Source organism: Schistocerca piceifrons, chromosome 4, assembly GCF_021461385.2.
Source record: "Schistocerca piceifrons isolate TAMUIC-IGC-003096 chromosome 4, iqSchPice1.1, whole genome shotgun sequence".
NCBI lineage: Eukaryota > Metazoa > Arthropoda > Insecta > Orthoptera > Acrididae > Schistocerca > Schistocerca piceifrons.
The window spans coordinates 800,249,011-800,261,077 of NC_060141.1; the positions used below are offsets into that span (position 1 = coordinate 800,249,011).

Consider the following 12,067-nt stretch of genomic DNA (forward strand, 5'->3'; position numbering starts at 1 on the left):
CAACAACAACAACTTGCTACGGTGCTTCAGATTTCTGCGTGAAAGCAAGTTGTATCGGTTTTATTCTCGATGACGCTCTGTATTTGACCCCTTTCGTTGTGAATTAACTGCGCTGCTCTTACTGAATCCAGCCCGTCGCTCGCAGTAAGCTCAAGGTGTCTTCCAGCGCCCTCGCCCTCCTTAGCAGAGAATCAGCGTGCGATGGCGTACCGCGCCCAGAGCGCCGTTGATGGAGAACCGCCCCGCCGGTAGCCCCTTTCACTCTGCCGGCAGCGAGCTAATGGAATGTTATAATTGTTAAATCGATAGCGATGACCATCTGCCGACGTGCGGGGGCGGCAACGGCGGCAGAAGGGGCGGCCGCCGGCACCAGGTGCGCTCCGGTGCGGTCCAGCAGTGTTCCAGCGACGCGGGCGGACCTGTGAAGAGGATTAGATCGCGCCCGATTTATGGCAGCATTAATCCCACTGCCCGGCCGCCTGCCGCTGGAACAGCGCGCGCTGGAGGACGCGAATGGGCTAAGGGGCGGCGGCAGGGGAGGATTAAGGGGCGGGAATGCGAGCGGAATGTGATCGTTCACTGTGAAGAATGGCGGGCGGTTACTTCTCACAGTTAATATTGGTCCAGACGATTTCTGAGTTTGGTCATACCACTAATCAGCAAGAAAGGAAGTAAGAATGCTGACTTATTTAGGGTGAACTCCAAAACACGCAGAGGTTAAACACATCTTAGTCTTAAGTTAAACACGTATCTCCCTAATACGTCGTCTTCTTTCACTAAAATTCCAGGTGTTGCAAGTAAGTATTTTAGTGAGTGGTAGCAGAAAATAATTCGAAAAAGAAAGCATTCTTGCTGTTGTGGTCTTTAGTCCTGAGATTGGTTTGATGCAGCTCTCCATGCTACTCTATCCTGTGCAAGCTTCTTCATCTCCCAGTACCTACTGCAACCTACATCCTTCTGAATCTGCTTAGTTTATTCGTCTCTTGGTCTCTCTCTACGACTTTTACCCTCCACGCTGCCCTCTAATACTAAATTGGTGATCCCTTGATGCCTCAGAACATGTCCTACCAACCGATTCCTTCTTCTAGTCAAGTTGTGCCACAAACTCCTCTTCTCCCAAATTCTATTCAATACCTACTCATTAGTTATGTGATCTACCCATCTAATTTTCAGCATCCTTCTGTAGCACCACATTTCGAAAGCTTCTACTCTCTTTTTGTCCAAACTATTTATCGTCCATGTTTCACTTCCATACATGGCTACACTCCATACAAATACTTTCAGAAACGACTTCCTGACACTTAAATCTATACTCGATGTAAACAAATTTCTCTTCTTCAGAAACGTTTTCCTTGCCATTGCCCGTCTACGTTTTATATCCTCTCTACTTCGACCATCATTAGTTATTTTGCTCCCCAAATAGCAAAACTCCTTTACTACTTTAAGTGTCACGTTTCCTAATCCAATTCCCTCAGCATCACCCGACTTAATTCGAATACATTCCATTATCGTCGTTTTGCTTTTGTTGTTGTTCATCTTATGTCCTCCGTTCAAGACCTGGAGGTAATCTTCAATTCGCTTTTTAATGTTGCAGTTGCTACGGATTTATTTGTTGATTATCATTTTTATTTTGAATATCAGGCTGTGCTTGAGCTTAAACAACAGAATTTTTCAGCTGTCATTATGATTATGGTTTGTGGGGCAGTTTCACTTTACAGTTTACAGTGGCTAGCTTAGTGGATGAAGCCATATTGATCTAGATTTTCCTGTAAATCCCTGCATAAGGTAAATGAAGGAATGATTCCACAGAAAGAGTACCCCTGATTTTCTTCCCTGTCTATCCTTAACCAGAGCTTTTCGACAGGACGTTAAGTACTAACCATCCTACTTTGCTTCTCGTATCCTTTAAGCCTGCAGCACGTATTTACGCTGTTGAGTATGCAGATATGGTATTTGCTTCTTGGAGACAATGCGGTAGGCTATTTTCACAATGCAGAGGCGAGATTCAAGCGCGTTTCCTTGTGTTTACAGTCCTTGAGTCTGGAAAGGCACCGTCAAGCACCCTAAAAGTGCACCCTCTAAAAGTGCAGGTGAACATAGTGCGTCAGACGTGCGTGGCTCGTGTTCGTGCCATCTCGCACTTAACACCCTGTTTTTGCTGCACTGCTACCTCGTTATGTTAGTTTCATTACTTTTGTCACTCAGTTGTCGCCGTGCCTGCCCGTGAGCGGCAGCAGCAGCGCTTATCGATATAAGCCCTGTTGTATTATCTTTGCTGGACTGCTGTCACTTCCCGGTCGTCGTGTGTTCGGGGTTAGTTCGGATCTGCCAGTGAGTTGGAACGTGCCAGCGGTTACTTCTGACCTGGCAGTGTCAGAGATGGCATGCGGCACAAGTTCAGTCGGGCCGCGGCAGCAGTGAGGTGCGGACCGCCATGACTCGCCCGACGGTTGCCGACACACACGATTGGAGTGGCGACGACTTTGGTTGGTCGTAGGTCGGTCGTCTTGCCGGACGACGAGTATTTGGCCGGTTATCGCTTATGGGTTGGCTGTGTGAGCCGACTCGTGATTCGTCCCTGTTATAGTACAGTCACTGCCATTAGTACTGTCTTGTTCTTCGTGCAAGTGTTCGTGAAAGTGTGCGTACTTTGTGTGATTCTGACTGACAAGTCATTTTAAAAGTTGTCGGCGTACTGGCTCTGAGCAGTCGGTCGGTTGGTGTGAATCAGCCAGGAAATCTCCGCGCGGCGCAGTGGGCCGGGCCCGCTGGCGGTCTCTATGCATTGTCAGAGTGTGTGGGAGCTGTTCGGATTGCTACGAGATTCGTGGCTCACCGACCCAGGACACCTAAGTTTAGTGGTGATTTAATTACCAAAGCCAGTCTGTTCACATGGTGCCGTTGGCTTTCATGGTTGGCTTTTGGGGGTATTCCCGTGAGCAACATCGAGTATTCGAGTTGGCGAATGTTTGGCCACCATCCGGTGGAGTCTAACTGTATTTTGGTTCTTGGGAGTCCAAGTGCACCAGCGGAATTTTCTGCCTTGTGGCCGTTAGCGTTCGGGTTACCTGCCCTGGCCGCTGACGTAAAATTCAGGCAGTGTCCTTTCCTCACCGTGTTGTCGCTGTTCGACACGTGTGTGTAGTTTTGACAGCTTATGCCCACTGTGTTGTGGGTGGCTACGCCTTTTACGTTTTGGCTTTCTAGTTCCTTGTGTACTGGTCGGGTAGAAAGCAAGTCGTCTTGTCGGTGGGTCCGTTGACTGTCTCTTGGTTGGGTTGCCGGCGGATCGGATATAGTTGGGCCGACTACCTGTCTCCCCTAAGCGAACCCTAATATTTCAAGTGCAGACCGACCCACGGAAACTCCTGAGCGCCGCTGGCTTTATCGCCTTTTCTCATTGGTGTTTGATTGTGTATTTTAATGGCTCATACCCGATGGTTTGAATTTGTATGCTTTTAGTTGGGTTTTAAATAATGGGCCTTCAGCCGTTTTAAAATTGAAAGTTTCTTACTTGTCAAGTCTTGTATTGTTTGGGCCTTCAGCCACATTTAAAATATTTTTTGGATAAAACTTTGGGTCTTCTGCCTTTTGAAAATTTATTGTAGTTGTGTTTTTCAGTCATTGGCCTTCAGCCGTCTTGAAATTTAAATTCCTTACTTGTTAAATCTTACATTGTTTGGGCTTTCAGCCTCATTTAAAAAATATTCAAGCATAAATCCTTGGGCTTTCTGCCTTGTAAAAATTTATTCTAGTTGTGCTTTGAATCATGAGCCTTCAGCTTTTTTAAAAGTAAAAGGCCTTATTGTTAAGTGTTAGATTGTTTCGGCCTTCAGCCTCCCTTCTTAAATTTATTTAATGATAAAGCTTTGGGCCTTCTGCCTTTGAAAATTTATTGTAGTTGTGTTTTTAAATCATGTGCCTTCAGCCGTTTTAAAATTAAAATTCCTTACTTGTCAAGTCTCAGATTGTTTGGGTCTTCAGCCTCCTTTTTTTTAAATTTACTTAAGGATAAAGCTTTGGGCCTTCTGCCTTTGAAAATTTATTGTAGCTGTGTTCTTAAATCATGGGCCTTCAGCCACTTTAAAAATTAAAGAGGTTTTGCCATTAAGCCATAAGATTGTGTGACATGCTCAGTCGGTAGTTAAGGTCGGAAATCTGCGCTGTAATACCAGAATGAGAATTTCACTCTGCAGCGGAGTGTGCGAAGCCAGAAAGTTTCATATTTGCGCTGTAATATTCGATCAAATACTAAAGTTGTATGTTAGAGTGTAACTGATAGCCCCCTATTTTGGCCGCTTTCCACAGTTTATTCTATCTGTCCTGTCCTGAAGGTTTAGCAGGGTGTTTCAGTATGGTTTAAATAGGAGAAATTATTCAGTTGGTAGAATGTGGTCCTTCAACAAGCACAAGCAGAGTTTCTACACATCTCCAAGTTTTACATACAAGAATGTGGCGAATATTACATCAGCAGATTCAACAATTTCGAGACAGAGATTAAGGAAGACGATTGGAATTTTGTCATTGCCTAGCTGCAAATCGTTGTTTATTCGTGATGGTATCAGTAACAGTCGTAACTCACATCGGTGGTCCGACGATAATGCATACGGCTCTGTAGAAACATATTTTCAAGAACGCTTCTCTGTAAATGTGTGGTGTAGTACGACAGGTAAACAGTCGACTGGGCCTGTTGTGTTACACCATCCGCTTACAGAGCCTTGTTTTAAAGACATTTTTGAAAATGATCTCTCTCCATTATTGGAAGAGCTTCCGTAAGGAAGGAAGGCAAGCACGAAGGAGGGGCTTGCCCATTCTAGTCATCAGAAGAAACATCATCGAAACCAAACATTTCCTGGAAGATATGTAGGTAGAAATCGCCACATTTCTTGTCCATCAGTGTCCCTGGGCTCGACCCCCTTAGTTTTCTACCTCTGGCGTGGTTGCAAGTGCGAAATCTACAAAGAAATAAGAAAATACAGGAGACGAACTGATCTTTCGCGTTATGAATAGCACTATCCTCATAAATGAACGCGAAGATGAAACTTTCTGGCAGATTAAAACATTGTGTTGGACCGAGACTCGAAATCAGGAACTTTGCCTTTCGTAGGCAAGTGATCTTCCGATTCTAAGTCCTGCACACAGTTTTAATCTGCCAGGAAGTTTCATATCAGCGCACATTCTGGTGCAGAGTGAAAATTTCATTCAGGTAACATCCCCCGGGGTCTGGGTAAGCCAAGTCTCCGCTATATCCTTTCTTCCAGGAGTGCTAGTCTTGCAAGTTCCGCGTGAGAATTCCTGTGAAGTTTGGAAGGTTGCAGACGAGGTACTGGCGGAAGTGCAGCTATGAAGACGAGTCATAAGTCGTGCTCCGGTAGTTCAGTCGGGAAAGGACATGTTCGCGAAAGGCAAAGGTTTCGAGTTTGCGTCTCGGTCCGGCACACACTTTCAGTCTGCCAGCAGTTTTCATATCAGCGCACGACCAACTACAGAGTGATAACTTCATCCTGGAACTCCAAGAAGACTACAGAAGGGCTACATGTTTGTGCAAAAACGTTCGATAATGCTTTTGGGAATTAATGAAAATTAAATTTGAACGTAACACCTTGTGTGAGTATTTGTTTTCGTTACCTTGTAAAAGTTGTAAATCTGTAACCAATACAAGTTGGACATGTGTTATATCGATTTTTTTATTCAGTTTACACCACAGTTCCTGCGATATTCCTCCTCAAACACACTGTACGTTGTTTATCATTTCAACCTAAATTTATAAAGAATTTTTCTTGCTATAACTTCTTATAGTTGCTTTAGTGTACAGTATTACGTTGTCGACTGAGCGACAGAAAATTATCGTTTTTAAATGCAGAGAACTGAATCATTTTACTAGAAACTCACGACCCATAAACGTCCTCCACCCGTACACGTAGCTAAATGAAAAACAATGATTAATAGACGGTCCTATACTTTGAAAATGACGAAGGAACATCGTAACTACTGATATATCATGACGAAGGAATTGCAGCGGACTGTTATCATTCATGTTTTCAAATTTATTTTATTACTCTTTGCCGCTTTCGTGGGCTCCATCCTCGAGTGTCGAAGGTGCACGTTTACTTTATCACGTGAAACAAAGAACAGGCCTAATATTTGGTCTTAACACTCGCACCTTCGCCCTCATTTTCCGGCTACCGAAGTATGATCACCTGCGTCATAACCCAATGTTTCATTTTTCTAATACTTGAGGGTATCGAACAATAAACGTATCTGACAAGAAAAGGAGGTTGCAATAGACTTTGCTTCGCCTTATATACTTAAGAAATTTTTACTAGCCGATTGCACTCATTAATCGGCAGTGTTATGTCAATGGTACTGAAAAACTTTACAAACATATATTGCAGTTTACATACATTTTTCGTTGAAATATGCTATGGCCAATAATAATCTTAGCAGTATATTATTAACACATGAATTAGTACGAGTAATAATTCTTTCCTTCTGCATGCAGTGGCACCTATAATATTGCAACGGGTATTATGAAGTCACTTACGGATTTATTAATTTTTTCCTGTTTTATATATATGTTTTATGTTTTCTTTGTAACAGTATGAGTTAGTTTATTTCTCAACAAGCACATATATTGGAAGAGAGCTGTAAACCGAGCTAGATATACCTTGTTGGAAGCTGGGAAGTGATTTGACTTAGGTGTGAGTAATTCTCTTTTTTGGGAATAAAACATATTGAAAGTTCAGACTGAATATCTGTTTGCTAAGAAAGTTGTTGCCAGATGACTGTTTACGTATTTAAATTTCAGTTTCTTCTAGTGGATATCTCCTTTAAACACGTTATATTTTCACTCGACTTCTTCGTCACAGGCTGATACAAAATTTTAGTTTCTCATTTTACCAGAGACGAAAGCATTAATTGACATATGTAGTGATTTGGCAGAACACGAACTGCTATTATTTCTTGTAATGACTCATTGCCGAAGACGCTGATGTACGCTTTCCAGTGAAGTTCGCAAATAGCATTACTTGGCAGCATACAAGTGGAGCCTGACTTGTTGATTCGATGGCACGTCTGCCAGCTCGAGTCAACATACTGTTTAGCTGTCACTCATCCTCTAAACGAAAAGGACTCCTTATTCTGACTAAAGATTAGTTCGCACCATATTTTCACTCTAAGACTGTGTGACAGAGATTTCTAGGATTTCCGTCGGAAGAGTATTGACAGTTTTGATCACTTCGTTGAAACTGTGCTTCTTCACCCATCATTAGGAAAAAAATATGCTTCGCTCTCTGTATGTTCCAATAAAAATTTACTCGTTGAATGTAAACGTTTCCTGTCAGCTTCTGCATAATTTGTGCCCTGCATATCTTACATAATACTACATTATAAAGTTCTGCGTTGATGTCGCAGAGCTCTCCTTGTGATACCTCCTGATCTGTTACTTGATCTACATGTCACCTTCCTTGCTGTAATGTGTTTTTCACGCAGTCAAATTTCTGTGCGCATTCATACTGTGGGTTCCCACTGTATCTAATTTTGCAGCTCCAATTAGACTGTTCAACTAACTGTGAACACCAGAAGATTCTGAAGACAATCCCAGAAAATGGGTCGAAACGTCGACCGTCTAGAAGATATTAAAGAGGAACATGACGCTACCCAACACCCAGGAAGACGTTACCTTCAACTCGGTTACCACTGTCATAGCAAGATAGCTACAGGATCCCGTGTTCTAATGCAAAGATCCGTCTACACATACAGCGTGCATCCGATTTATTGGCCACAGCCGACAATCGATGACAGTTTCGAGGATCAGACAGAAATTGGTGATTATAACGTCCCTTTCGACATTTATTTATTTGAATGTATCACTCGAATCCTTCAATTATTATCACCGTACTTCACAACAGAGCTCTAACGTCAGCAAGGCCTGACTGACTCTACTATCCAGTACATCAATACACTGCTGTTAGCTTGAAAGGCACTGGTTACGATGAAAGAAGCATAGTTAGAATGAGTAGGAGTTTGACCTGTCCGGACTGAAGACAATGAGTGTCACATCTCACGAAACTAATTTTAAGGACTACGCATTAATTAGCACAGCTTTCACATGATGTTGATGATGATGGTTAGTTTGTGGGGCGCTTAACTGCGCGGCCATCAGGGCTCGTACTAAGTCCTATTTTTTTCACAGTCCATTTTCTTCTCACAATCCAATCTAATCACTCTCACAAATGATGATGATGATGATGAAATGATGAAGACAACACAAACACCCAGTCCCAGGGCAGAGAAAATCCCCAACCCGGCCGCGAGTCGAACCGGGGAGCCCGTGATACAGAGGCAGCGGCAGCTTTCACATGAAGTCGCATCAATAAAATGCTTGTTACACATGTCACTATTTGTTATTGTGGGGTTATGATAATTTTCTCTTGTCCAACATGTTGAACATGGTGGTTTAGGATCCGTAACTGCAGATATTGCTGGCAGACAAAGAACACCACCGGTTTCGCTAGTTTTATTTTATAACACTTAGGCCGGTTTCAGCCGGTAAGGCCATTGTCAAATGCAATGATCGTAACGGCGTGGAGCTACGCAGACGGAATCTGTGCTTGTAAGCCTAACTTCATGGAGATCTACAGACAGACTCTGACCATATCTCCAAATAGGCGCATAATTATTTGAAACCGGTCGTGGTGTTTGGAAATAAAATTGCAATATGCTGCCAATTGTTTCCAAGTCTATGATACCGTATCACAAGTGGAAGACTTTCTACAGTCTTGGCATATAGTGCTTTGGTTAGCGTTTGCAACCACAGAGAAATACACTCAGCTGACAAGTCATGGGTTAGTGATACGCACATATGCCGACGGTGGTAATACCGTGTATACCAACCATCAAAGGGTATTGTATTGCATTGGCGAAGCTGTCATTTCTACTCAGGTGACTCATGTGAAATAGGTTTCCGGCGAAATTATTGCCGCTCTACGAGGAATAACAGACATTCCATTTCGGAAGTCGTTAGGGAATTCAATATTCCGAGTTCCACGGTGTCAAGAGTGTGCCGATATTACCAGATTACAAGCATTACCCCTCACCATGGGCAATGCAACTGCCAACGGCCTTCACTTAATGACTGAGAGCAGAGGCTTTGCGTTGAATGGTCAGTGTTAATAGATAAGCAACGCTGCGTGAAAAAATCTCAGAATTCGATGCTGGATGTACGTCGAAAGTATCCGTTAGGAGAGTGCGCCGAAATTTGGCATTAATGGACTGCGGCAGAAGACGACCGAAGCGAATGTCTTTGTTAACAGCATGACATCAACTGGAGCGTCTCTCCTGGGTTCTTGACCACAGCAGCTGGACCCTAGACAACTGGAAATCCATGGCCTGGTCAGATGAGTCCCAATTTCAATTGGTAAGACCTGATTGTAGGGTTCGAGTGGGGAGTAGACCCCATGAAGTCATGGACCCAAGCTGTCACGAAGGCAATGCAAGGTGGTGGGGGCTGCATAATGGTGTGGGTGTATAAACGTGGTATGCACTGGGTTCTCTGGTCCAGTTGAACCCATCATTGGCCGGAAATGGTTATGTTCGGCTGCATTGAGACCATCTGCAGTCATTCATGGACTTCATGATCTCAAACCACGATAGAATTTTTACAGATGACAATGCCTCATGTCACCGGGGCACAGTTGAATCGCCTTCACGGCTCGTGAGACGTCTACCGGCCGCCCGGTCATCCTCTGCCTAGATTTGACATGCGGATGGGAAATGAAGTTGCACATAGTCAGCACACCCCTCTCCCGGTTATTTTGCAGACATTCCAAACGGTGGAGCCACTCCTGGGCGGTCAAGTAACTCCTAAATTGCCATTCCGAGGTCGAGAGCACCTCGTATCAGTCCTCCCACCAAGGAAAAATCCTTTGTGCTACGAATCGAACCAGGGTCCTCTGCAGTGCAGCAATCTGCGCTAACCACTCAGCTGTGCGGGAGAAACTAATTTGTAGCATTACTACAAAATTTGTAGCTCTTGTAGTAACTGACATTTCGTGCGATCAATGAGAACTTATTGTCAGCTATGACTTCACTGTCTTGAAGAACATGTCATCTGAAGACAGCGCTGATTTTTTGTCATCTAGCTTGTACATAGCGAAGAGAATTATTATTATAAGGTACGGGGAGTGGACCCAATTATGGGAACAGCGAAACTCAACACACTACCATGCACGAAACGGCGTAGGAAAACCGGTGCCTCCAGTCGTTATATTAGTGTTCAGCGGTTCTCACAAGTAAGTCATTTCACATGAAAGTCGATTTTGTTGCTGTGATTGTTATTACTATTATAGAGTTTATTTATTACGCTCATAGTATATTGACATGCATGATAACGGTACAATGATGGTGTGTACACTCGAAGACAAAAAACCATGCACCACGAGAAAATTATCCCAGTGGAATGGAAATCGGTAGAAGTGAAGTGCATGTAGAGACAAAAAATTACAGTTTCGGAAAAATTTGATGATTTATTCAAGAGAGAGACCTTTACAAATTGAGCCAGTCAATAACACTTGACAAGCAGTCATTCGTCTTGGCCAGATCAATAATGTTTTCAGATGTTCTCGTAAGGGATTTTGCACCAAATTCTGTCCAATTGGCGCCTCAAATTGTCCCAAGATGGTTGGAGGACTCTGCCCGTAATTCTTCAAACGTTCTCAGTTGGCTAGAGATGCGGCTACCCTCCTAGCCAAGGTAGGGTATGCAAAGAATGAAGACAAGCTGGAGAAGCTGTCGCCGTGTGCCAGCGGGCTTTATCTTGCTGAAGTGTAAGCCGAGGGTGGCATGCCATGACGGACAACAAAACGGGGCGTAGAATATCGACTGCGTACCGTTTGCGCTGTAAGAGTGCCTCAGATGACAACCAATGGCGTCCTGCTATGACAAGAAATGCCACTCTAGACCATTATCTAGGATGTATCGCACGGCAGTCTCCTAAGTCTCCAGAAACGTCTTCTCTGGTCATCAGGACTCATTTCGAAGCGGGACTCACCACTGAAGACGTGTCTGGTGACGCCCCGCACAGTAGTGGGTTATCAGCCTGACTGTTACCCTTCATAAAGCCTTACAATCAGGAATGATGGTACGGTGTGGCATTTCTTTTCATAGCAGGATGCCATTGGCTGTCTTCTGCTGCACCCTTCTAGCACTACGATACGTCGACGATATTTTACGCATCGTTTCGTTGCCCTTCATGGCACGCAATACTGGGCTTACATTTCAGCTAGATAATGTCCGCCCGCACACCGCGCATGTTTCTACTGTTTGTCTTCGTACGTGTGAAAACTTAGGTCGGTGACCATGGTCTCCGGATCTACCCCAGTTGAGAAGATCTGGAGCATCGTGGGCAGTGCTTTCCAATTTTCTCGGGATTCCTGCCGAGGTAACTCGCCAGTTGGACAGAATTTTCCACCATATTCCTCAGGAGAACAACCAACAAGTCTATCAAATAATGCCAAGCACGGTAACTGCCTGCATAAGGGCAAGAGGTGGAGCAAAGTGTTATTGACTAGCATAATTTGTAAAGCCCTTTCTTTTGAATAAATTACCCAATTTTTCTAAAATTGTAATCATTAGTTTGCCGGTATATGTACATTTCACCTACCGATTTCCGTCCCATTCGGATAATTACTTCGTGCCACGTCGCTTTTTCATTTGTCATAACAGTTAAAATGAAGTAATCTGCTCTCGTTTTCGGTTAGAATTTCATAGATGATTTCACACACTGAAGCGCCAAAGAAACTCGTATAGGCATGTGTATTCAAATACAGAGATATGTAAACAGACAGAATAAGGCGCTACGGTGTGCAACGCCTATATAAGACGAAAAGTGTCTGGCGCAGACGTTAGATCGGGTACTGCTGCTACAGTGGTAGGTTATCAAGATTTAAGTGCACTTGGACGTGGTGTTGTAGTTGGTGAACGAGCGATGGGACACAGTATCTCCGACATAGCGGTGAAGCGGGAATTTTCCTGTACGACCATTTCACGAGTGTACCGTGAATATCGG

At 43.8% G+C, this 12,067-nt stretch overlaps 1 protein-coding gene across 1 annotated transcript in view; it reads right to left on the reverse strand.

Moving 5' to 3' along the window:
- Positions 1 to 277: 277 nt before the first annotated feature.
- Positions 278 to 12,067, reverse strand: part of LOC124796184 — a 70,629-nt gene continuing 58,839 nt past the window's right edge. The window contains exon 5 of the mRNA XM_047260274.1: positions 278 to 579. Within this exon, the coding sequence (XP_047116230.1) occupies positions 278 to 579 (302 nt within the window). The remainder of the gene's footprint in view (positions 580 to 12,067) is intronic.